We start from the raw sequence: 27,687 nt of genomic DNA, 5'->3' as shown, positions 1-27,687 counted from the left end.
TTATTATCATTACTTTTATTATTATTATTATTATTATCATTATTATTATTTATTAATATTATTTGACATCACAGACTGTCACATGTCAAATTCATCATTATTTCACACACACACAATATCATAACTAACACAACCACACCCAAAGTGATAATTGTATGAAGAATGCAGCATTTTACAGGGGAAACAAAATGACATGAATTCCACAAAATACAGATTCAAAGCTCCATGATTCCCTTTAATGCAAAAGAAGTGATCTCATTTTACTAAATGCTTGGTTATTACTTCTCCTCGTATTAACAATGATCGTTTACCAACCCACAAATATTGCCTCTTACCTGTATATAGCATTTAGACATCCTTTCTATATACCCCATCAATTGCTAACTACATATTGTTAAAACCATTATGGCAAAATACTGCAATCATACTTTCATATCATACCATGATCCATCTGTGAGTAGCAATGTGGATTTTGCCTTCCATACCCTAACAACATTTGTACTGCCTCTTTGTTAATTTAAGACACATTGAGCAGGTTGATAAGTAGATTTTGAACAAAAACGAAGACTATCATTGTACTCATTGCTCTATAGAACAAACAATGCACTGTGTTAATCTAAAACAATTTCATTACACTACTAAGCTGTGCTTTGCACTACTAGTTAGTAATAATATTAATGCTGTTTTTTATATATATTCACAGTAAAAAAAGAGAACATCTACACAAAGTAATATAGCTATAATTCACACATTTCAGCCAGCTATGCTACCAAACATAAGGTAAACAACAAAGATATTCTTCTGACATCAATTTGGAGAGTTCCTTGCACTTTTTTTTTTCTGTCTGTTACAACTTGATACTGCCATCAAAATACAGTATCAAAATACAGTTTAAACATAACCACATCCAATGCATAAAATCACATCAACACATACATAAATGAAATGTCTACTCATTAAAAAAGAAAATTATTGCCGATTTTACTCCTCTATATCACTACTTTGATTCTGCCAAGACACAAAAGAGGCGAAGAAGAAATTTACAATCGAGGATGCTGCTTGAGAGAGAAAAAAAAAAGACGAAGAAAAACACAGGAGATCCATGACAGAGTACAATTGTACAAACTAGCTAAACTCAAAATCACTATGTTTACAAAAGGGCACTGCTTCTTTGCTTGTGGCTGCCTCTTTATTCTTCAACTTGACCAATGGTAGAATCCTTTCCCTCCTGCTTTCAGATAGTGTATGATGTGAAAAATAAAACAAAGGTAGTACTGAGCTCTCCTTTCTTTATAATATCCCAAATAGCATAACATGTTATCACAATATGAAACATAAGAAAATACAATATTCACAAATAACATAAACATATTATGGACATTCAGAAAAGATACAATTATTTATAATATGCGGTATAAACACATTTGAATGACTCACTTTTATTTGTTAAAGTGCAATACATTCATTACACTACATGTGACCTTCGCTTAGGTGACCCTAAAATAAAGCGCATACAAACTTAGGTAATATTATTCTCTTTCCAACTAACAGGTCATCAAACTATATTGGAGAAAATATGCAAATTGTATGCCGAATGGAAATCACAACAGCTTCAGGTTCTTATCGTTACAGCCCCAAAATATATATAGCTTTAAATCATAATTATGTTGAGCAAAGGAAAAATAAAAATTCATTGTAAACTATCATCTGGCATGTATATGCTTTATTATGAGGAATATAAATATCTCATGTATTTGTCTCACCTACATGAAGCAAAAGTATTGAAGAAAAAACATGCAGTCATCAAAATGTTTACAGCTATGAATACATTTTAATTTAAATAGTGTTTAAATAAATTTCACTTGTAGTAGTCTGAAAGAAGTCTATAAAAGTATAAAATGAGTGACCACATGGCAGTCAAGAATTTCTCTTGTTTTATTATTTTCCTTTGTTTATTGTTAAATATGTCAAATACTGGTATTACTTCAATAGCAAAACTGGCAATGTAATGCAATATAATACCTCTATCTATAAAACAAATTTCTTTATCTAACATGTGTATTTTGAAATAAGGCATTCGATTTTTAGTTACATAAGGCATACTACATACTAGAATTTGATACTTCAGTGTGAGCAGGTATCATAACTAAATGTGTTGTCCCTTTCCTTCCAAGTATTTACTACATATATTTCAACATTGCTTTTCTTGAAAGACTACCTTACTTCTGCAAAAATCTCATATTTGCCAATATCTACACAAGTCAAAGGACCAGCCATTGGCAGTATTTTTTGTTTTCATTTTTGGTGCTTTTTTTGTAGTTTTTGCTATGCGCATCTCAAAACATAAAAGGAAGCAAAAAAAAAAAAAAACTGTCTTCAAGCTTGTTACAGTCACAATGCAGCTGTGTTCAAACTAACAGCATCAATCATCACATGATTAAATGAATAGCCAATGACCACGCAGCTTTATTCCATCTAATTCAAAGGACACATAAACTTAGGCAACACACTCTGACGAAATACAATGCATACCGATGAACATTCACTGAGGTGTCTCATCCATATGCACACACCATCGAGTTTCATCCAGAATCTATGGAAAACTTACATGAAATTATGCGCAGCTACGGAATATTGGAGGGCAAAAATCATGGGATGGAAGAGAATCGGGTGATTACCAGAGCTGGAACGACAGATACTTCTCCATTCCACAAGATGATCTTGAGCAAAGTACAAGGTATGTAAAATCAATGTAATTCTCAAGGACGCATCGACGTCCAACTTGTCATCAACACAGTACTTTCTTCTTCGTCTGAGTAAATCATACAGTTTGGATAAGGAAGGAACACATTGATACAGACCTTTACATGAAATCAGGTAGTGCCTCTCCAACATACAAAACACAACTGGCAGTATTTTTTTTTCCCTTGCTTTATTTCACTGTCCATTCTTAGTTTGTTGCTATTTTATAGAATTTTAACGAAGTCCTTCAAGGAGCTTTTTATTAAAGTATATGTTTCATTCTCTTAATTGCTTTCTTTCTCCTTCTCGAGATCCTCATCCCACCATTTTGAGATGTCAAAGTTTCTTGCATAGATTATGAGGAAGAAGCAGACTTGTGATATGCATTGAGTCTCGAGGAAGGCAGGCAAGGGGAGACAGGAGGTGGAGGAGGAAAGGAAGGGGGGGGTGTGATCATCCGATGGTCAGTCAACCTCGTAAAGGGTCACAGCTGATCGTCCCTCCCCTGCTGTATATCCAAGTGCAGCTGGTAGTGGTCTATACACACTGGATCTGGAATGGACTGCCCGGTATGTGCTCCTCGCCCCACTTGACCATCAGTATGTAGTTGCCCTTCTCCTTCAGGAGGTAGGTGATCGTGTAGCGCTGACCAAAGGTGTGTTTGACCAGGATCTCCTCGCATGGTGTCTTGGGACCAGCGATGCCAACAATCAGCATGTTGTTACCTGGAGAAGACACACAAACACCAATGGTCTTAGTACTAGTCTCTTTGAGGCATCGGTTTTTCACTCCCGTCTCACTTCTTGAGGTTTTCCTCGTCACAGAACATTTTGAAAACACATGAAGCAATACAGCAATCAGAGACGATGGGGCATATACAAATTTCTACTACTTTGAGGGGCACTCTTCAGCAATCACCAAGGGTAAATGGCTTTAGCAATCCCCAACCCCAAAAGAAGCAGTTGATATTTGTTTTATATATATCACATATCACTTAATCTAAGATATTATGCAACATCAATTAAGGCATGGAAATGAAATTGGTGTGATATCAGTCAGAGATATAACATAAAGTGTAAGTTGTGTCAGTGATTTTCTGGACAAAAACAATATCTTGCAATTCCTATCACTTTTTTCCTTCTTTTTTTTTTTTGGGGGGGGGGGGGAGTAGTTATGTACATATATTGGCTAGTTATCAGGAAGGTTTTTCATTAAAAAACAGAAAAAGAAAAAAGGATGGACTTATTCTTAAATCTGGATATAGATCAAGATAACCAGGGATTTCTTTGTGTGTGCACACAAGAAATAACAATCTTTGCATCGTAACGGACAAATTTGTTGTTATTATCATTTTTAGATTAGTAGGTGTGCAACCTTACAGTACTGTATGACCTCTCAAAGATCTGTTTCCACTTCATAGACAATTGACTGAGTTGTTCATATCTGGTTTGGTACTGCCTAGCCATTGGCAAAGCACTAGTAATGACAAATACTGTGAAGTCATGCGTGTTCTGATGTGCATCTATACCAGGATTGAGTTGCAGTGAAAATGGACACGTAATCCCAAACAGGTCAATACAAGCCAGGGCTGACTGGGTTGATCTTGTTTCACCAACCTGCATCAGAGCAGTTGACCTGGAACTGGCTCTTCTTGTTCAGGAAGGCCTTCTTCAGGCCCATGCCGCTGCATACCACCTTGCTGGCATCGGAGGTAAAGACCGGTGCAGCGAAGCCGGTGGTGGTGGTTGTCTTGACGATGGTTTCCACCATGACCTGGGAGGTCTCCAGGACACCGGCCTTACCACCCCGGGCTGGACCTGCACATGAAGATAAGTCCCGGAACAGTCTCTTCCATGAGTTTCCCATTCAAATCAACATTCTTGCGTCTTTCTTTATGTTACTTCTATGTTGCAAAGCACTTTTAACCCATTGAGGACGGGGCTGATTTTGCTACAACATGCATTTGCCATAGACACTCGCCCGAGTATACTTGGGACTCATCCTCAACGGGTTAAGCATCACCATACAATGGGAAAGGGATCGCAGGAAAGCAACTATCATTGTGACTGCAATGATGTTTTAAGCGCATTTTCAAACCAGGATTGTTTTTGCTACTGTGACACCAGGGAATGAGAAATGTCAGCTCTGAAGTCGTAAAGACAAAACTAAATGTCAAGATTGATCAATTAATATTTGCTAGCTGCAATAGTAATGGTGCAATAATCTACAGTAACATGATTGTGATGCAGATATAAAGCAAGCACAATTATGGGTAAATCCATGGACTGATCACTAGAAACTCTACAGGACAATGAGTTAAATCATTTCATACACTCACAAAATGTGACACACTCCTACAAATTCTACAAAATTATAATGAGTGATGCATTTTTTCAAAGATTACATTCCAACATGATCAGAAGATATGTGCACTGTCTCCCTTGCTAAAATAGCTTTTGAATCATATCATTCTATGAATCTGCTTTGTCTAGCACAGGGGAATGAATTCTGTCTACACTTCCACGGAGCATTTACCATTCATGCATGAAGGAGCATCGCCATGGCAACAACATCATCTTAGCTTCACTCACCTGTGATCTTGGCCTTGAAGGGACTGCCAGTAATGTGTGTAGGGCCGCCATATTTGATGGTGATCATGTACTCGCCGGGCTGCGTTGGCACGTACACACACTTGTAACCCTCTCCGACCTCAGTCACATCTAGCTTGACCTTGGAGGGGCCGTCGATCTGGATGGACATGGTTCCCGCGCCAGCACCACAGGTGTTGATGATGAACTCGCATTTCTCTCCTGGGTGAGATGAACCAAAAGACAAATTTGTTTGTAGGTTTTTTTGTAGATTTTCATCTATGTAACACTGTGTTAGAGAATCCCACAATCATGGAGTTAACAGAGCAAAGTTTGAATGACTGCCTGAAGTCCTACCTTCGCAATATCACATGTCCCTAATTATTTGCATCTTTCATTATGCTCAAAACTATAACTACTAACAAGTTTTAAATTTGCTTCCATCAACACAATATTTCATCCATTGAAGTTGGTCAAGAGGAAGGAACTACATGAAATATGTGACCCACTACAACAAAAAGGTCCTAAAGTCGCGCACGGTCGAAGCCGTGAAAATCGAGTTTGAAGTCAGAGCATTAAAATTGGTCAAAACTTACGATTTTCTGATTTTGATATATTATTAGAGTCTAACATGTCTTCTATCATCTGTCGAAATTTGGAAGCAAAATGATCAAACAAAAGACAAAAAAATAGCGTTTTTCTGAGCCATGTTTTTTGGCGTTTCAACGAAGCAGAAACTGGTTCGAAAATTTGGATTGAGCGCCACAGATAGGTTCCGCCCCTAACAACAACCAGAGTGATCTCATTGGTCAGTTTGCTGCTTGCTGCTAACCGAAGCGTGAAGCTCGCACACTGGTCACTGATTGGTTGGTGAGGAGACCGCCGACGCTGATGTGCTTAAATGAACTCTTTGGGGGTTGTTAGGGCTTACCCTTTATTGTCCAGAGGTGATCGCGACTGCGTCGAAAGGAAGACTTTTAGGGCGCTTTTCTCAAAACAGTGATTTTCCAGACGTCTCGACATGCTCTCTTTTAAACATCGATATCTCCGCAGCCGATTATTTTTATAAAATGTGTTATATATCAATCTAAAGCAGAAAGATTAGGGGATCATATCATGCAATTTTCAAATAATCGACCTCGCCCAACTTTAGGATCATTTTGTTGTAGCGGGTCACATATTTGCATGAGCTTTCCATATGCTTAGCTGGCATTTTCATGTGCTTTAATTCTATTTTTTTATTCATAATTTTCTCCATGAGGTAATTAATTATTCAACTCTTTCACATTTCTATTGCTGCAGCGTCCTACTTACAAAAACTCATTTTAATCGTTCATCCTTTTACTAAACATTTCCTATCATAATGATAGTGGGCAACACTGCCACTTTGGGATGTCATAGCTTATAGAGCTTAACTCATAGCCACCTATCATAACGACAATATCCATAAACACAGCAACACACTGAGATGCTTCCGTGGAAAAAAATTTTATCCACTATAAAACAAACCCCTTTGGGCCCAGTCTATGTAAATCTTTGTGGTCAAGAGCTAAATTCCTTGAGCCAACCAACAATCCATGCCACTGACCTGTCTTGCCCCTCTCCAAGCCGTCGCCGTAGGCATGGACGTGCCCAGGGTCACCAACTTCCTCGATGGTGCCAACCCTGATCTTGAAGGGGCTGCCAGGGATGGGAGAGTCCTTGAAGTAGACGTGGACAAGGTGGATACCGTTCTCCTTGGGTAGGAAGCGCACAGCGTAGTTCTCTGTTTGGGGGTAATGATGGCAGAAGACTCAAGGCATAAGCACATATGGCCAGAACTCTCAGTATGTATATATTTTTTTTTGAACAACCTGTACTAAATAAGTATGCATTTTTCCTTTTTTCCTTCTATGGAACATTTCAAATTGACATCTTTCCTCTTTCTGCACTGTTTATATCCAATACAGAAACTTCTAGTACAAGTATCTAGCACTTGTCTATGTCACTGCCCTTTAAGAAGCAAATCTGCCATGCTCTTACTTCTACTAGCATGAGGATAAGAAGAAGAAAAAAAAAACTCACCAATTTTTGTCAAATTCACTCATTCCAAGTGCAGCATTCTACAAAATTATGACATAATGCCCTCACACATAATCATCAATCTTTATCTATTAGCTTACTGCAAAATATTTAAGAAAGTTTTTCTTTTCTTTTGTTCCCAAGCCCGGTAAGCAAAAGTGGGTGCAGAAGGACACTTCTCCATGGCTCAACAAATCACTTCTCTCAACAAACATGGAGAAATTGCACTGGACATTTCCCAATTTTAAACAACAACAACAACAACAAAAAGAGCACAAATCGCTTTACCTTCATCAATCTCTGTGATGACACTCTCAACATCTGCTCCTGAAGGAGCAACTGTCTTGGCCTTCACAAGACCTTTAGCACCATTGAGTTGGATGACAAATGAGCATGGCTGGTTGAGCTTGACACCAGTTTCCTTAAAGGGGGGGGGGGGGAAGATACATGCAAAAAAAAATTATGCCAAAATGTTATATACAATGCCAAAAAGTAATCACACAGACAAAGAGTAAGACATTGATTTGACCTAATGACACAGGAGAGATATTAATTTATGCCTTTTGTTTATCTATCATATCTCTAAAGGGATGAGCAAATGACTCAAAAGAACTTTTCTTAACAAAAAAGTAACTCCTAGAACTGATCAAAATAGCGTAACTTTTTAATGTAACTTAAACGTAACACCAAAAACAGAATTAGTCAAAATCTTGTTTTGCAGACCTCAAAAAATGACTCTTGTGCCTTTGAAAAGTGACCATTTTTGTCTTTGATGGGTGCTCACCCATGCACGACTCATCAAATCATTTTTATTTCCTCACAGATTTAGTCAATAAGTGTACAAACACCCCTGCCAAATCCTTCCTCAAAACCTCCTTTTTTTTTCTTCTTTTTTTTTGGGGGGGGGGTTTAAAAAGTTGCACCATCTAATTAGGAGGGAGTTAACTTTTTGGTTGTGTAGATGTTGTTACACATCTAACATAAATACGAAGAGAGATGGAAGAGACTGGAATATATATCATACAAAACTCACCTGCATGCTCGATACACTGCATCTCCTTGCCTCACCCATGGGTGGGGTGATGAAGGGCTTGTAGGGACTGTCTGGGATGGGCTTGTCATTGAACTTGATGTCAATAACATATTCACCTGCAATCAAAAAAAAAGTTTGTCGAGTCATAAATCAGGCTGTATGACAGATAACAAACCTGCGCCAGATTAACATCATCACTGGCTTCATTTGACAATCATTACAAGATGTGAGCTGAGACACATAGTCTCAAAAAATAGTCCGGAGAGAGAAAAAAAAAATACTGTGGGAATGCACATTTCGGACAAGTCCTACTTATCAGATATGCAACTCATTGATGTATATCACAACAACATTACTAGAAACATCATAGTCACGTATGAAGAATGGCTTGAAATATTTAACCTGTCGATGACTACTCTGAAATATACTTGGGCAGGCATGTCCAAATAAGAAATGCTTGTTAAAGCAAAATCAGCTCATTCTCAATGGGTTAATCAGTAAATGCCCTTCTCGACGAGGATGAATTCCACAAGCAATCCTGCAATACATCTAGCTCATTGTACTCAAAAGTCAAGCAGTGATACAAAGCAATCAAGTCCAAAAAGCCAAGTTTTATAATTGTGAACATAGCTACAACACTTCTAAAGATCAAGACTGGAAAATTTTGTTTCTCTCTCTCCAGTTACCAGAAAGCTTTAAATTTACTGTTGAAAGATAGATGTAATTATATCTCCTTATCTCTAGAAACAGTCTTCTAGACAAACCTGGTTCTGTGGGTAGATAGGAGACCAGGTAGGAGCCATCCATATTGTCCACAAAGTTGATGGGGGCCTTGGCAGGTCCAGAGACGGTGACACCCAGCCTGCCAGGTCCGGCCTCACGGGTCCAGAGAGTGAACTCGGCTACACAGAAGAACGGGGGAAGGGGGAATAATTATGATACATAAATACATCATGGAGTTTATAATGGCAAATAAAATGATCAATAAAATATACAAATAAAATTATCAATGGAGTTAATCTAACAGAATCTGTAATGTGAACGCATGTAACATCCCAGAAGAAAACTGGTACAAAATCTGACTTTGAGAATGTAGTATTGCCAGTAAATGAACTAAAACAATTACCATTATAAAATATTTGTTCTAACAATGGCCAAAAAAAAATTCAAAATTTAAACCCACTGTTACTTTGTCTATGGACATGCAAATAGTCTACATCTTTACTACTTCCTCCAGAGAGTAGATGTCGCCCTCGCTTGAAATTTTAAGGTTCTAAAGGGGTTAAAAAAGGAAGGAATGAGAGAGCAGGAGACAGTCCAAACTCCTTACCTGGATGGTTGACCTCTCCTCGCTCAAGACCGGGTCCACCAGCATGGACCTTGTGGGCACCGCCCTCGCCAAATGGACCAACGGTGAACATGAAAGGACTTCCTGTTTGGGTAGAAGCATGATGGGAAGGGGTAGATAATGTTCTTGATAAACATCATGCGCAAGCATTTGATGGTTAACACTAAACAGGATAATTATACTAGTGTTTGTGCGTCATTAATTGCAAAATCAAAAGGTAAGTGGGTACAAAGATAAATCAGACAGATTGGGTAGCTGTAAAACCAGTCACGTTTTTTTTTTTTGCGTGTACGAAACTTTTTTCGAATTTTGTGAGGAGCCAAGATTAGCGAAAGTAAAATGTGTGTGAAAGTGTTTTTTGCCTGCAGAATGCACTGAATGCCAGTCGCCAATTCGTGAAAGTTTCACGCTGCGAAAAAAGCCGTTGGCTCCAATTGGCCAAAGTTTTATGCCGCAAATGTTTCCGGTTTTACAGTTGTTGGTGAATAGCTACATAGAGAGAGTGAGAAAGAGTGAGACAATGACTGAGAGAGAAAGAGATAGAGAGATATATAGGATATATTGAGATAAGGAATACTTTTATTATCTATGAGTAATGATAAGTTCTCTTCTTTTGCTGCTATAATCCCTGAATTGGGAAATCTTCCACAGCCTTGTGATTGAAAGCCATACATCTTGTATTAACATTCCTATGCAGTCAGCTGCAAAGGAATCCCATTCCCAAACATATCAGAGAACACTACACCAAACCCACAAGCACACAGAGAGTACTGTAGCTTTCACAGTTCCAAAACTTACATAATGCACATTGAAAAGACAACTGTTACATTATGGTGAAAGACTGATATATTGCCATCCTCATTCAAGTGATTTCTTCCTACTTCCTTGTTTAGTGTCAGAGGCATCTGACTCCAGTGCCTAGCAGAGCAAAACTGAAACTGTCACTAGTGTGAATGCAACGTGTGTTTACTTGTGTGTACTGTGGCTGTATGAAGTCCGTAGTCTCAATGTCTGTCTGGCTCTCGGCTGACAACAGTCCAACGTATTATTTCATAAAAGGTGTTTGAACAGCAATTCTCCAAGAATAGCAACTTCTTGTAAGTAACAGCCAATCAGAGAGCTGGATTCTACTAGGCATCTTCAGAATTTCCACTGCAGCGAAAGTTGCCATCATAGCAACTCCCAATGAAATGGAACCCAGGTCGCGGGGCACACATTCAAACACTTGGTCTTACCTGAAACGTGCATGCCCTTGTTCTTGACGCTCACTGTGTGTACGCCTTCCATTGAGGGCACAAACTTGACGCAGTATCTGCAGTCGGGCTTGTCCACGATCTCGGCATCCTCTGTCTTGCCGGCTGGGTTGGTCACCTGGGCAGTCATGTCCAGTGGGTCAGTGCCTGAGTGACCAAAGCAAATGGTGTGATATATTATGCTACAGAGTCACTGTGTGAGCGAGATGAATACTTAAGTTTCCAAAACTTCAGACAGAGGCTGTAGGAATGCCGCATGCTATCATGAACAGCTGTATTGATTTCACAGAATGCTACATTTCCCTGCAGTGCATGTGAACAGTCTGAGCTTCACACCACCAGCACACCAGTATCAGGTGACAAGTGAATGCACTGGGAGACAAATTATCACCTATTACACTCTATCATGTTCTACCACCCTCTCTCCCTCCCTCACAACGATTAGAAAGTAGGATGTTGATTAATGACTGATCTTGTTGAGTTTCTTAATAAAAGAAGTGCTTTGAAATGCCCATGGAAAACTTTCAAAGAAAATTTGAAATGTCATTACCAAATCCAATTAAAAATCCATTTTCCATTTAGGCTTAAAGGCAATTTTTATGTCCTTTACACACGTAATAACTTCACTCATGCACTCTCGATCATTTCCCTAACTACATTGATGAATAAAGGCGGTTTCATTTTCTTTGTATATTCAGAATAGTGCTCAGTGCATTAATCAAATAGAGACCAATATTGGTGAGCTCATATTAGACATGTCAAATAAATGTAGTGTAGCATGCTGGAAATAAGCACGTCCTAGCATTGCTACCTCTTACCCATAGTACTCTGCAGATTGTTGGCTTGACACACATAAAGCAAGTTTTACAGTCATCATTTGCCTGCTCTTATCAAGCTCTTCAAGTAACTCTGATCTTTAATGATGTTTGACAATTCTTTCAATTACTATCATTTCATTTGATAGAGTGAAAGTGAAAACAGGGATAACAAAAGAGGCATCAAATAATCACAATGCCATTACAGCCTTGTGATTATCGACAATTGTGATTATTGGCATGCATCCCATCCACACTAGTTTATTAGTCATGGCTGCAGGGAAATGCCACAATTTGTAAACATGGCAATTCATGAGTTCGCTCTTTTTATTTTGCAAGCATAATTTTGAAATATGTATGTTTAAGTCAACATTTTGTACTAAGATTATCCAAATTTGACCATTCTTTTTACATCAGCAATGAAACTTTCCTGCTTCAGTGTGTTGACTTTCTGGATCCATTAATTTTTAATCTGAAAATCATGTGATTTATTGCATAAATATGACATCAAAGGTAGCAAAAGGATTTTTGTGAAAGTTAAACTGACACAGTATTGGTTTAACGATTTTGGGTAATCTTAGTTTAAGATAGGGCGGTTTCTTGATGTTACTTCCAGATTTCGCAAGTACTGGCAATATCTTTTTATTCTTGTTTTTCATATTTTGGCAATATTTATCAGGTAAAACTACACATCCTCCTAAATGACAAGAGCCTCAAGGAATGCTAATAACCACAGCTAGGAGTGTTATCATGACAAACATATGCTAACTGCTCCAAAACACATTTGTGCTGCTGTGTATAAATACGTGAACCTTAACCCGTTGAGGACAGACTGATTTTACTATTACACACAATGCCCATAGACACCTGCCTGAGCATTCTCAGAACTCATCTTCAACGGGTTAAACTTCTGAATGCACAAAGCACGGAAGCACTGGGAGGGTGGAGGGACTCCTCTTTACCTGGGATCTTGACGCTGAGTTCGCACTCGCTGCCAACGTTGGAGACTGGGATGGCCTTGGTGGGTCTGACCAGGGTCTCTTTGATGAGGGGCAAATCTGTGCTTTCTCCCTCCACTGCAACCTGGAATGGGCTGCCTGCAAGTTAACACCAAACAAGAAAACATAAGGTAATCAGGACATCACGACATTGCCAACACTGCATCTCTGATTTCCTTCATTCAATCTCAACATTTTTCCAGACTGCTCACTCATTTCTTGGGGCTAAAAGTAACCTGGCATGACTTTTAGCCAAGCAGTTACACAACATCAACACCAAGTGTAATGCCATACTGTTTTCTTCAAGTGAGAGAAGACAGAACAAAAAAAAAATATTCCAGTCCCACTCAGAGACAAAACTGTTATGTATAATATCAATGCCATTTTGCAACTGTGGTCTTGGAAAGGTAGAATCTCCTTTACTACAGATTTTCACAGTTGGGTATATGTCAGAAAATGGTTAATTAAATAGTATGTAGAGAGGGAGATCTGAATTGCTTTTGTTTGCTTTGTTTACAGTGGTTGAGAATGTAAGAGGTGATTAAGGTTGTGCTAATGAAGGTCATCAGTCTAACTATACCTGGAACGAGTTGGTCAGCATAGTGGACATTGACGTTGTACGTGCCGGGCTCAGTCGGGGTGAAGGTAACTAGACACGTGCCGTCTCCATTGTCTTCACAGTTGATGTCCGCTTTGCTTGGACCCTCGATGGAGACTCCAAGACCACCGTAGCCTGCCAAAATCACAAAATGTTCGGGGATATTGGAGTCTGCTCCACAAAACCATTTAGGGTAAAAGTCGGCGATAGGCTTTGCATATACTCAACAAAATATATATGCTTCCCTCTATCTTCCTCTTTCATGTAGTCATTAAGTAAACAATCATAGATTGACAAGGAGATCGTTCCTGGTTCCAGCACTCGTCTTTGCTCTAGCGGACAAGAATGTACATGTATAATATTGCACACAGCAATGTACATACAATCGAATGTTCACTGTCTACCACATTGGTCTTGCACATCATGTAAATGTGGTGCTTACCAGTATATGCTCTCTTAGGTTTCTTTAAAATGCTAGCTTTCACATGCTTAATTAGAAACTTGATATTTTGCTAAAATTTCAGCACAGCTTCTGACGCTGATGACTAAAAACAATAAATCTAGGTAAGAATTTCCCGGCAACTGAAACTCCTCCGTCCTCCAACCCCTAAAGTAACTTACCAGCATTCCTGGTGTCGACAAGGAACTGGGCCATCTGGCCTGCCTCTGCCTGCTTGATGCCACGGCCAGTGACCTTGACCTTGGAGGCATCACCAACCTCCTGGGCACCGACGATGATCTTGAACGGGCTGTTGGGGATGTGCTGGCCACGCTTCTTGACGCTGACTTGGTGCTCACCGATCTCCTTGGGGGTGAAGGTAATACCTGTTGAGCAAAAAAAAAAAAGGAATAAACTTGTATTAACGATATCAGTAATATTGACAATTGTGATATAAACATCATAATGAGTACATCTGCACAAGTGAAGGAACAGAATTATGCACATAATTTCAGTACATCATCTCAGTGAACTGTAAAGGAGATTAAAACATTCCCAGAAGTCTGATTACAAGCCCTGACCTATATACCCCTATGCGGTGTTCAATTGGTGCTGAAATGACAGAGTGTACTTTGCCCTTCAATTCTTCTTTTTTTTTATTGAAAAGGATTGTTACTCAGTACTAGATCTTCATTGCTTGAGTATAATGAATAAAACAAGACTTTGCCATGAATTCACCCTCATTCGTGGCAAAAGAACACATCTATGGTATGTACAACATAATTATAGAAAAAAAAAAAGTGATGGTGATTGTGACTTGTGCAGACTTACCGATGTTTCCATTGGGAAGACGTTTGAGGCTGCATGGCTCCTCGTGTTTGGAAGGCGTAAGGATGGTGGCGGACAGCTGGCTCAGATCAGTCTCAGTGATCTTGAGAGGAACATCACTGGGTGTACCGATGGACATGCGGCTGCCTGCCTTGTCTGGGGGAAAAATGGTGACAAGAGATGAGAAACGACATTAAACCAGAAGAAATCTGCAAGGTACTGAAAAACCAGAAATTTTAGTGTGCATGAAACCTTCATGAATTGTGGGAGGAGCCAAGATTTGCAAAAGTAAAGTTTATGCAAAATGGTTTGTCTACATAATGCATTGAATGCCAGCACCAATATGCGTAAGTTTCATCATTTCTTGAAAGTTTTATGCTGCAAAAAAGGCTGTTGGCTCTAATTCATAAAAAATTCACAGTGCGAATGTTCCTTGTTTTACAGTAAGTAGCCAGGTCCAGTTGACAACTTCCACCTAAGGGTTTTGTGGGCTCAGATACATGTTCACATTAAATCAGACTTTACAGTATTCCCTATGGAACAGTGACAGCATGCTGCTCCAAATGCAACGTGTGATGCTGGTATTTTCTTCCACAGCTGCTGGACAACAATACATCAGCTACTAGTGTATCCTCTTGTTAGTATGGTAACTGCCTTCACTGCACACCTCGCAGTGTAATGAGTCCAAGATCACATCACTGAGGCTACACGTGGAATCTACCTCCCTGGACCCAATCCAAAATGGTGTGCTTGTAAGAATCATTCTGTCACTATGAACAGATTCAAAGATGTCTTTGCAATCAAAAAGCTCTGGCAAACCCTGGCAAATATTTTTATTCCAACCTTTCATTTCAGTAACAACTATTAAAACATACCATGAACATATAATTTATGAATGTGTTTATGCAACATGGTCAGGAAATTATTCAATACGTCACAAGAAACAGAGTTGTCTGAGTGACATAGAGTGGAATTCACACCAATCCAAAGGAGCAGGTATAAAGGGAGTCGGCCATTACCAACAATCTGGGCAGAGAAGGGACTGCCAGGGATGTGCTTGTCGGCAAACTTGACCACGATGTCGTACTGGCCCGGCTTGGTGGGGAAGTAGGTGACACTGCAGGTGCCGTCCTTGTTGTCGACACACTTGATCTCCGCCTTGGATGGACCCTCAATGGCCAGGGCCAATCCACCTGATGGACAGAGAGTGGACAGTGGGGCAAAAACAGATAGTCAGAATGACAGAATGTATAAAATATCAAAGGTAACAAAGAAATATGGAATGTACAGTCAGGTATGCATTAAGGAGAGAATAGACAGATATAGTCAAAGGCAAAGAAAGTAAGAGAAGAGAATAAATTCAAACTCCATATGTGATAAGGTGCTTATGGGCATGTTCAAGTAATGAAGGGTAATTGAATCATAACATTCTTTTGATCTAACTACATATCTTTACAGCTTAGTTTAGGACATACAATGAATACCGATGCACTGAAATATCACTGGAACGTTATACAAACATGTCTTTATGGCATCGACATTCCACTGGTATGTAGCCTAGCATCACAGTGATTGTCCCCACCTGGCAGACAACATTGCAACAAAATACAAAATCTAACATTAGCATAACATCACATCAGTTTAATATCCTGATATGATCTGTACACAGGATTAAGAAGCACTGACTGACTTGCTTCCCATCAGCCCTCGAGTCCCGAATCTAACGAACTCACCTGCGCCTGCATCTTTGGTATTGATGATAAAATGGCAGGGCTCCTGACTGATGCCATGGGTGAGGCCGGTACCGTAGGCCGTCACGTTGCCGCTCTTGAGTTCGTCCACGTGGAAGTGGAAAGGACTTCCTGTAAGTCCGGACAATAAAATCAAAGACATTGATGGACTATGAAATCTCTCATACGAGCAGGGTAGGCTGGAATGTTATCCAATTCATCATACTATCAGGGGGAAAAAAAACCCCCAATAATATTCATGGTGCTAAAATATCAGTTGCCAAAAAGGAAGACAGGCCATAACGAAAGTTAGTTGCCTTTGCACCATCAGCAACCACTGCGTAATGAAGATTATTTTGAAGTTGTTTTGGCTCATCTCCACCCTTCACAAAAGCGTCCTTGTCTATCATAAAAATATGACATTTCTAATTATGTGTCTTTGGCAGATTAAGACATCATTTTCCACTAGGAAGAGATATGTACCTGCTGCAGTTGTTTTATTTGAATTATGTATGTCTTGCAAGCAAAATATATATTACAATAAATTTGAAAGCAATGAAATGTACGGGTTTATTGAGTGAACATAACCCCTCGTACTATCCTCCCCATTCTCGGAGTTATACTCTAAATCAGTCACGTTCTGTCACCGAGGAAGGATAGTTTCAAGCTCTACAGTGCGGCACAGGATCTACTGCAAACTCTGCAATGCAACAGGCACGCCGACTAACTGATGATAATCCAGGCCAGACGCTAGCCTAATGGACGCTTGGCAGAGTGGGTATCTGAGGTGTCACAGATGGAACGTGGAGCTGAAAACCGCAGGAATGCCACGATCTGACCCCCTCTGATCTATCACTCATCTACGACAGCTCGCTGCCATCAACGGGCTCACGCATGATGGCGCTCTAAGCACCCCTTGTCACATGCTTCCCATAATCTCCTTACATCCTATGTGCATATCTCTTGTCTATGTCACTCGCAAGAATGGCCTCGGAGCAGATGCAGCAATATGTCATGAGAAGGAAGAGATAGCTAAAGATAATGTCTGGAAGACTATGGACCACTCTAGACTCAAATAAACAGGGATGGATCTTGTTTAAGAGGTTATCGGGATACTGCTCAAGACAGCTGATACTCTTTAGAGCTAACTTCTGCAAATGGTGTCATCCAGACAGATTACAGTTAAATACTTTGTCAAAATATCTTAAGACAGATTCAAAAAATGGTAGATAAAAAAACAGGCACAAGTTGAAGTTACAGTAATGATGCACAAAGTAGCTATTCTTCTATATATAAGATTCTTATAAGACATCTACATCAATGCTGACCCTGCGGTGAATTGGATAGAAATTCAATATGGTTGCACTGGTGTTATTTGCATCAATCTAGTTAGCAGTTATTTAATGCACATCTACTCTGTAGATAGCGCTCAAAGCATCGCACACATTCAGATTGGACAGGACAATTGTTTCCATACCTGGAACATCTTTGCCGTTGTACTTGATGGACAACTCGTGGCGTCCAGTTTCCTTGGGGGAGTACTTGACCGTGATGGTGCCATCCTTGTTCTCAATGATGACCGGTACTTCCTTGCGGCGTGAGGGTGTAATGACCTCTCCTAAAAGGTGCAAAACAAATACAGAAATTATTTAACAAATCACACAACCCTATAAAGCATCACATCAGTTTGCTACTGAGGTACATGTGGATATATATATATTTCAAATTATTTTTACTGAGAACAAAATTTGAATATATCAGGTATATAAATATATTCAAATTCTATCATAGCTACATATGTATATACTAAAGTTTGATCTGACAGCCAGCACCAGAGAGCTCTATCCGACATAGCAACAACTAACATATACTTACTGGATTCTATTGTTATTGAAGTGCATTTGATCGTGAGAGATAATTTGAACAGCTAAGTACTTCTTACAACAACAAAAAAGACATCTATAACTTTGCACATTTTATAAAACTGGTAAATGGATGGCTGCTCTCATAATTCCAAGGAATTTAGTCACTTTGAGGCCACCTTACCTGTGATGCATCCTGACCCAGCTCCGATGACTGGGATAACCAGGTCCAGTGGTCTGCAATCCTGGGGCATGGCGGACTCCACGGCCTGTACTGTTTCTGGCTGGATCAAGTCTTCTGGTGGTCCTGGCTGGGCCTGTATGGGAGACAATATTCAATGATATTGGTCCTGAATCCTTAATGTGAGAGTTAGACCAGGGCTTCCATCTGTTCCATAAAACATCAAGACTAAAGAGCAGACATGGTTCATATCTGGCACAGTGTACTGAACATATACTTACCACTTCTTCCATGTCATATTAGCTAGAGCATGTAGTGAACACAAAATACTGGTATTGGTAAAACAAAATGCCAGATAAAACATTTGCAGATTCAAAATGATCACAAAAATTACAAAATTTATTTTACCCGCGAAGCACGATTACACCTGTAACAACTGTACTGAGACTACCACTGGTATATTGAGACAGAGACAAACAGAGACAAACACTAACAAACACACACACCCACATAAGTCACAGGAGTCCTAATACACATAAGACACAGACACAGGCAGACACACACACACACACACACACACACACACACACGTACATACCAAGACAAACTCTTAGCTAGGACATTAACATTCCTCCCATAAATCACAAGTGATTTTCACACATCCAAAGATGAGCCTCAAATAGAAGAAAACAACGAATCGTGACATGAGTGTTGTCCACCCTATCACTGAAGAATTCACCAACTAGCTCTCAAACAAGATAAGTCTTTACCCCCATTGGTTTTCACCACACATTGAGTTGAGTGCCCTACTATTTCATCTAACATCGAAGAATTCAGAGGATATGGGAGTGCTGGTAATATTCAAACCGGACTGTGTAAATACTGTATAAACATGTCGACGTTATACGAAGCCCAAAGATGGAGCTGTTTACATCTAAATGCATTAGGAAATGACAGCGCTACCAGAAAAGAGCAGAGACATTTCCACAGGTCTGTCACAGGGAAATAAGAGGTCATGTCCCCCTGGACAATCATTTCAAAATCTACCATCCTACCCCTATGCTCATTCCAAACTCTTTTCTGACATAGTTTATTTCTTCAGAGTATCACCACTACTCCGATTCTATGTGATGCCTGTAATTTGATGTCAAAATGTATACATGAAACATAGTGCTATCAAACTGAAAGCTAACTTGGAGAAAAACAACATCATTTACTTAGTTGTTGAGTATTCAAAGAATTTTCAATCAGCATTTAGTCCTAGACAGTGGTACTGTAAACAAGTGCATGAAATATCTCATTATCTACACTGTAAAAAAGACTGCACTACTACACAAATTACATTATTACTTACAGTATCCAAGTTTTACCATGGATCACACTTGTCTTAATTTCAATCCTGGAACTACAGTTTATGTAGAAAAAAAAAAACTGGAAAAAAAAAGAATCAAACATAAACTCTTTATTTACAGATTAATGCACAGAAATTTGTCATTGAAGTGAAGTACCAACAATTTCAATTTCATTTCATTTATTTCAACATCTTAGTACCAACAATAAAAGCATTATCTTTATCTTGTAGAACCTGTATCATCAACTTGTTGAAACTCTGTGATGTCACTTTGTAGAAGACAATCTAATTTGAAGCTTTAACAATTAAAGGAGACCTCCGGATGACTTTCAGATTTTTACATTTGAACAACTATAAATTAGTTATACTGAGGACAGAGTTTCAGAATTTGTGATGATTGATATGAAGAATAAGAATATTTTCAAAATTTAGAACAAATTGCAATGAACAAGGATGATGACATGGCAGAGTCACCATAAGAATGCATGAGTGGGGGTTCAAGGAAGCAGAACAAAAGAAGAAGGCATGCATAGATTGTACACAGGTGAACTCGCAAGCAAGCGGTATTGTAATGGAATTACACTGCTACATTTCTGAAATATGTGAACCTCCTATGTCATCATCCTTGTTCAGTGTAATTTGTTTAAGGTTTTTCAAAGTATTGTTTCTCTGCTCAAGAACCACAGTAAATTCCACAAATCTATACATGGAGTTGTCGATATATGTACTACATGATGTGAAATTATGATAATCGCCTGAAATGTCCCTTTAATGCTAGCATTACTGGTTGATAGCTTATCAAGAACACGATCATCATATCATCAAGGATTTTTGTTTTCAATGTCACATGAGCCCTTCCATAACCACAGTAAAAATCCAAGACAACAATGAACTGCATAGTTTCCTATTTAATTAGCAGTGTAATGGACAATGACAACTATAGGGGAAAATGCATAATAAAAGCATTATTTTACATCAGAGATCATTGCTAGTAAAGCTGCCTTGAAGAGTTGACAGTTTACTGTGAAGGCCTCTTTGAGTTGAGTGCTGCCCTACCAAGCGAACACAAGGTGAGATTGTATTTCCAGCAGCGCCAGCAAGATATTAGCGCAGTATGTTCCGAGCTGACGCACGAAACCGACTACGGTCCACGTGACACTTATTGGCCGTGACAGTGACTCCCGTAGGTGGCATCAACTCTTGGCACGGATTAACCAACAGCTGTCATTAACCTATCTAAATTCGACCTGTCGTGATGTAAGACCGGTGACACTCGCCCTGACAACAGACCCAATTGGACCGGTACGGAAGAGAATGCGTGTACCCCTCCCTTTCCATGCCGCCCTACGCATTGGAATGTTTGCCGGTAATTAACGGTTGACCTACAAGGTTGATTAATTGTTATTCTCTACATGCATACTAAGGTAGGAGGCACATCATGTAGTTACATGGAGAGGAATGCCACACAGTCTTGTAGGTGCTGCATGTACAATGTTCCTTTACCTTTTACATGCCTTGTCTCAGTCGTTTAATGTGCACTCTGAGTGTCTTACCTTGATTGTACGGTGTACGACACATGCATAAGAAAACCCAGCTCACTAGAAATAACTCAAGGACTATTTTTCTGTGTGTTTTGTTTTTTTCCTCCAGAGCTGATTTCAATGTGACATTTTCGCTCCAAGCATGGCCGGTTGAACATTTTGAGACTTGAAAAAGAAAGAATCATATTATGAAACACAATCCTTTGCTCCCATTCCCCTTTCCATATAATGACATCTGTAATCAGATAAATCCATTCAAATATGGAGCATTCACTCATATTTTGCCAATATTTGAAATGAAATGAACAGGTTTGAACACCAACAAGGCAATTAAAATAGATTTCTTGTATGCAAACCTATACATCTTGCCACATGCATTAAAGACCTGCATCTAGATGGTACTGGAATCAGATGTCTCCAGAATGTTCTAAAATAAACTTTTGGGAATTTTGCAATGTGGTCAAAAACTACACACTGAAAAAAAGAAAAGAAGATCACTAGCTGGTGATTTTACAGTATTAAAGTCTGTATGCATCAATCAACTACTGGGGAATCTTCCATATCTTGTTTTCCACTGGTCTAACTGTCTCAATATTAAGAGACTCCAACCCCAAGCACCTTTGATCTGGAGATTCTCCCGCCTGAAACCCCTAGCAAACAGGAGACTCCAACTTGATGTGCGTGATTGAAGTACAAAGTTCCTTGTGGCCGGGGCCCAGCTCTAGGGTTCTAGATGTTATCTCATGCTATCTAAGGCTTATTTTTCAACATACGATGATACTAAGCAAGAAATCATTTCAAGCGGGAGAACAGGAGATTTTTGCAAAAATGGGCTTTCAGCGGGAGATCTCCCGTCGAAAGCGGGATCTGAGAGTTGGAGTCTCTGCTGTCTTAGCAAACCAGCAAAGAGTACACTACATAACAGACTGTACATTGTATGTCTGGCAAGTTTGGGTGTGTTTCTGTAAGTTTATTTTAAGATGTCTCACTATTACTAGCACCTTGTAAGCAAGATAATGCACATGGTTTCAAACAGACTTTGGGACTGTCAAAGGGGGGGAGGGGGGTGTGGTATCATAGGAGTTTGGTCTACTTTTCATATTTCTTCACACCACCTACAGGACTGGCAATCCCTTTCACACCCTGGCTTGATCTGTGGCAAATAAAGGTTTAATACCTTTAGCAGGTCCTCTCTGGAAATATTCAGAGGAATTCATTCAATGACGTATGCTGGCATAACTTGTATAATTTGTGGGTTAAGGGTCGTGGATACGCAGTCATGTTCAGCTCAATGTTAAGGCTAAATATAGTGCAACAATGCACTGCATATAGCAGTCCAAACTTTATGTGAACCAGGGGGAATGAGGAGCCTAAAAATAGACAATGATTGCTAAAACCCATGTTTCATGACACCCCAGGTAAAGGATGAATACCACCCAGGCGGAGATTTGACACCCGCGCTAATTTTCACTCTGACGCATCTGGAGGTACCCCGATACGAACACTACTATGAACTTCCATTGCCAAGCATTAACCTCATGAATACCATTGCGTCGATAAAGAATGTACTGCCCTACGTGATGGCTGCAAGAACTCTCAAAGCATTTATCGGCTGCTTTCACAATCATCAAACTGAAAAGGTAAGGCATCCATACTCTTGATGTCTATTTCCAACACTGCACACTGGCACTGGTCTGATGGCCTAGCCCAGTAAAAATTACTGTTGGACCAGTAACTTTTCAGGAAAGGGCCAGTACAAAAATGGAAAAACTGAGTACCTTCTGGTTTGACAGGGAAAGGTCGGACTAGTAGAAAAAAATGGGTTGGTGTGCAGCCCTATTTTTTTTTCACATACTTTCACTGCACTGAATTCTCACAAGAACACGGCTCTATTCTTTCCAAAACTCATTCCAGAAAGACTACCCAATCACAAACGGTACACTAGAAACTTTCCCCAGTTATATCTATTTCTTTGCAAGGTCTTTTGGGAATGCTAGAAAGCCTTTAAAGGTTGCTATTGACTCTCATTAATGCTTCAGCCCAATTGTTATAAACGTATTTGGTAACTATCATCATGTTATTTAGAAACTTGACTGTATGAGTTGATAATCAGTGACTTTGGTTCTCAAGTTGGTGAAGAGATGCCCTGTTATATCTTCAACACCAGCATTTCTGGGCACCTTGACATCTGGGGTACCACTGCAGAGAGTGGACCAGTCTGTAGGCCAGTGGAGAGACCCTCCCCCCCCCCCCCACCCCCTTTCACCGATTGGCTCCTGGCCAACACAAGAAGAGCCCAGATCATTCTTTGCCCAGCAGGGTTGGGGCGATTAAGGCCAGGAAATATCATTGATGCCGACAATGTTATCGCCCAGTGGTATTTTAATGAGAACGAATGATAAATGAGGAACTTCTTTCTAACACAAGTTTAGATTGGGATGCCATAAAACATTTCAAGGCAAATCACATCAACTTTTGTCTTAGATATAATGATGATCATGACTACTAACTTATGCATCTTTTCATACATCACTGTATGGAAATATGAAGTATAAATATGATTGCAAGTATTGCAAGTCTGTAACACTGTCAGTTATTTGATAGTCAAAACATTGATCTTAAAACAGTTTCCGATTCTTAATATTGCTGGCCCTCATTCTCAGGGAATATGTGTGGCTCTTTTGAACACCTTAAACTGTTCCCCTACCTTTCTTTTTCTTTCATCTCTTATACTATGTATTTACAGTTGTAAAGACATACCCCCCCCCCCCCCCCTCTTACAGTACCCCAGTCTCTGGGGGTCTCGGCCGCATGGCAAGTGAAGATATCAGTCAGCACTGCTAACTTACATGGGATCACATGATTGGATGCTATGCAAAGACTGTAGACTGTAACTTGATTCTCAATCTCTTTCTCTCTCTGTATGCTATACTTCTCTCTTACAAGATGCAGTTTGGAGATCGGTGTCTTCATATCTACACCTGCTAACATGACAATAGGCTACCACTGCATTCCATAGTCACCTCATTCATTATTCACTGCTTAACCAAATATGAAGCCAAGTGTGCACACAAGATGCTTCTTGGAAAGGCAAAAAGAATCAGAACTGTCTGAATTTTTTGTATGATGGACACAAAGTATAATGTGAGTCAATGGACAAATTTCCACAAGTTTCACATAAAAACATTAACAATTTTATTTTTCATGAAACCCTGGCACTTGCAAACAGTGAAGTTGCATTAAAGATATTTACGCTAAGATGAGGCAGGAAATGAGCAGCATCGGCACATGAAAGCGTAAGTAATTGCAAGGAACTGACGAAAATTGAACCTAGAAGTTTAGCCTCATTCTTTTTTATTGGAATACAAATCCTTTGTCACTTACCAGTACTGATGGAAAAATCATCCCTACAAAACTCTTAATACAGACTATAATTTTATTGAGAGTCAAAATATCTTTAATTCCAACAGTTATATCATCTAATCAGTGATTATACCGCTCGAGGAGGAGGAAGAGGATGAGAGGGAGGAGGTGGTAGTTTAGATACCACCATGGAGAAGTTGGAACAAGCCCCCAACTCCTGCACAGCCTCATGACCCATCTGTTGTTTTTCACCTGAAGGGTCCCTGACATTTGTCTGGGGCAATCGTTTTGCGGGCGGCCCCCGAGAATCGAAGCAACTGACGTAGCAGTCAAAAGCCAGAGATGACCTGGCTCTGAGATGAGGGAGAGGGGGAGCCCCAGGCTCCGACTTGCCTGTCACTGATACACCAAGTGAGCAGCTCCTAATTCATTTCATGCTCTAGTCTACCGGTATCATTCCTCATCAGCACGGTACATGTATAAACTTTAAGGTTTGGGGTTAAGGGGAAAGACACCTTACACAAATGGTTTGACTGGAGATTCCTCTGGTACACATATTCTAGCACTTAATGACAGATGTAGAAAATGCAGATAAATACCAATTTTCCTCTCATGCCCGATATTCTATTACTTACAAAGTAAATAAAATTTAATAGAAATCGGCACTTTTCATGTAGAATGTTAAAAGCACCATGATATAAATACAACAACAAAGCAAGACAGTCACAAGCAACTTTTTCCTTCTTTGCTTCGGGATCAAATAGGCTCACAAAAAAGATGTACGTGACTAATACCAAAGGTTTTCTGATTTCTAATTCTATCATAACCCCAAACAGCAAAAAGATCTAATTTGCATAGATATCTACAATGCCTGTTTGTCATATACATACTTTCTTCTGCTTGCAAACTGGAGGAAAGATATGGTATTGTAAAGATAGGTCTTTTTTTACCCGTTAAGGATGGTTTGATTTTGCTACAACACTCATTTCGTGTAGACGCTTGCCTGATTATACTCGGGACTTGTCCTCAACGGGTTAAAAACTAAAATCTAAAATGCAAGCCAGTCAAAGTACTAACATGTCATTACTAGAATACAGAAAGTATAATCTAATGGATATGATGTCACATTGCATACATTTTACATTATTTTTTCTCTCATCTTGAATATCACACCACTTGAAAATTGATGACTAACTCTATATGATTATTTTTCATTGTTTTAATGAAATAACTGTTCTATCTATCAATGATTTAGTTGATTGCTGCTTGATTGGCTGCTTGATTACTACTCATCTACTTACTTTTATCAATATTTTGGTAAAATATGGGCATGATAGTACCGAAATGAAAGAAATACTGCTTAGGTATGGCAAACTGTATCAACAAATGCTTGTATGACAGAAAATGCTGTGTGCATCTGTCCCAAATGTAGATATATGGGCAGAGTTATGAGACTGAATGCATGATAATATCACAATTTAAGTCACTAGAGGGCTAAATGCATTCCTTGGTGACATTTTCTCAAGGGAGAAAAAGAGATAACAATATGCACAGGGCCATTGGTAGGACATACACACATATACAGGCACCCAGCCACAAGATGGTGCCCCTTGTCATCACCTGTGGGGGCAGTCACCACGTCACAGTCCCGGGGCAGTGTCAGGGACGCTGCGTGCCGACTCGGTGGTAACATAGCCGCGGCCACTGCTCAGCGCAAAGAAATACGGCACTCGGTCCATCCGCGGAATGCAGACGAAGGCAGATCTTATGACAGACAGCAAGGCTTATATTTCCTTTTTCAACAAACACACTGTCACAAATAGGGATTCTCACTTTAATGAGAGTAATGTCCCCAACCACAACAAGATAATCATAACATGCATGTGTCTGATGACCCTGGGGTATGCCTACACAGACTGACAGTCAAATCTCAACAAACAGTCATAATATACTAGGACATTGATTATTGTTACCCCGCTCCTTCCAGGAACCCGGTATACCAGGTTCCCGTAGCCTCAACTCATAGAAGGGAACCTGGTATACCAGGTCCCAAAAATGAACACTACAGAGTGTCTGCATTTGTGGCCGAAATTCATGTTTGTGAGTATTATACTGAGTTGAAGAATTATGAAAACATACAGTAAGATGCTGCGAGCCCAATGCACACTCTATTCATATCTCACCTCTCATCAATATTTTGCATTGTTCCATGACATATTTAGTTGATTGTAGAAAGGTAACTTCTTTTGCACAGGTGAGTTACCAACTAGTCTGTTCTTTGTGGATAGGCAAAAAGAATCTCGTTTGGGGACATTGAAGGTTCGCGGATAATTGCGGAAGGAATGAGTTCATACAGAGGGCTATTAACCTCAAGAACACAGTCTTTTGATTCCTCACCCCAAATTCTTGCAAAAGACCATGATGGAGTGATTGTACATTGCAGAAGATGGCAGTAGTATGTTTCTTGAGGAATTTATGGAACATGGGATAATAAACCTTTGAGCCTTTTCATCAACATGATCATGGAATGAAAGCAGAGCTGACTGATGACGAGCTCTACATTCCAAGCTCATTTATTAGCTGCTGGAAGTGACTTAAACTTCTACATTAATGACCATGATAAGTTCGAACTCAAGAACTATGTCACACTTACGTGTACTTCAAAGATCATTAAAAAAAACAATGAAATACCCTTCAATAATACATGTAATCTCCCAATGATAATATTCCAAAGCAGGAAACTTTGAGTATACTTCAAAGATACTAACACTAAACAAGACCGCATGCTGTCATGATATCAACTGACTCTTCATACACTTCTCGGGAAAAAAAGGTCAGAAAAAAATGATGAGAAACACATTTGATGGTGACATATATCATGACATAGGTTTTTCCTGCTGGGGCTGGGGGGGGGGGGGGGTGGCGAGGGGGCGAGCTATCAAATTGATTTATTAAG

At 39.5% G+C, this 27,687-nt stretch overlaps 1 protein-coding gene across 6 annotated transcripts in view; it reads right to left on the bottom strand.

Moving 5' to 3' along the window:
* Positions 1-214: 214 nt before the first annotated feature.
* LOC139724052 (filamin-A-like) overlaps positions 215-27,687 on the bottom strand; it is a 184,252-nt gene continuing 156,779 nt past the window's right edge. For all 6 annotated transcript variants that reach the window (XM_071635253.1, XM_071635251.1, XM_071635254.1 and 3 more), the window contains 17 exons: positions 18,480-18,612; positions 17,911-18,051; positions 16,437-16,565; positions 15,723-15,896; positions 14,707-14,859; positions 14,058-14,261; positions 13,419-13,571; positions 12,803-12,937; positions 11,008-11,172; positions 9,755-9,856; positions 9,189-9,326; positions 8,425-8,540; positions 7,680-7,812; positions 6,919-7,095; positions 5,334-5,552; positions 4,359-4,559; positions 215-3,467 (listed from right to left, as the gene is read on the bottom strand). In XM_071635253.1, the coding sequence (XP_071491354.1) occupies positions 3,280-3,467; positions 4,359-4,559; positions 5,334-5,552; positions 6,919-7,095; positions 7,680-7,812; positions 8,425-8,540; positions 9,189-9,326; positions 9,755-9,856; positions 11,008-11,172; positions 12,803-12,937; positions 13,419-13,571; positions 14,058-14,261; positions 14,707-14,859; positions 15,723-15,896; positions 16,437-16,565; positions 17,911-18,051; positions 18,480-18,612 (2,661 nt within the window). In that variant the 3' untranslated portion in view covers positions 215-3,279. The remainder of the gene's footprint in view (positions 3,468-4,358; positions 4,560-5,333; positions 5,553-6,918; positions 7,096-7,679; positions 7,813-8,424; positions 8,541-9,188; positions 9,327-9,754; positions 9,857-11,007; positions 11,173-12,802; positions 12,938-13,418; positions 13,572-14,057; positions 14,262-14,706; positions 14,860-15,722; positions 15,897-16,436; positions 16,566-17,910; positions 18,052-18,479; positions 18,613-27,687) is intronic.

This window comes from Diadema antillarum, unplaced genomic scaffold (genome assembly GCF_040938485.1).
Source record: "Diadema antillarum isolate AM-2024a unplaced genomic scaffold, OU_Dant_1.0 scf00000205, whole genome shotgun sequence".
Classification (NCBI taxonomy): domain Eukaryota; kingdom Metazoa; phylum Echinodermata; class Echinoidea; order Diadematoida; family Diadematidae; genus Diadema; species Diadema antillarum.
The sequence above is the reverse complement of the archived record's forward strand: the minus strand, read 5'-3'. Positions and strand labels throughout refer to the sequence as shown.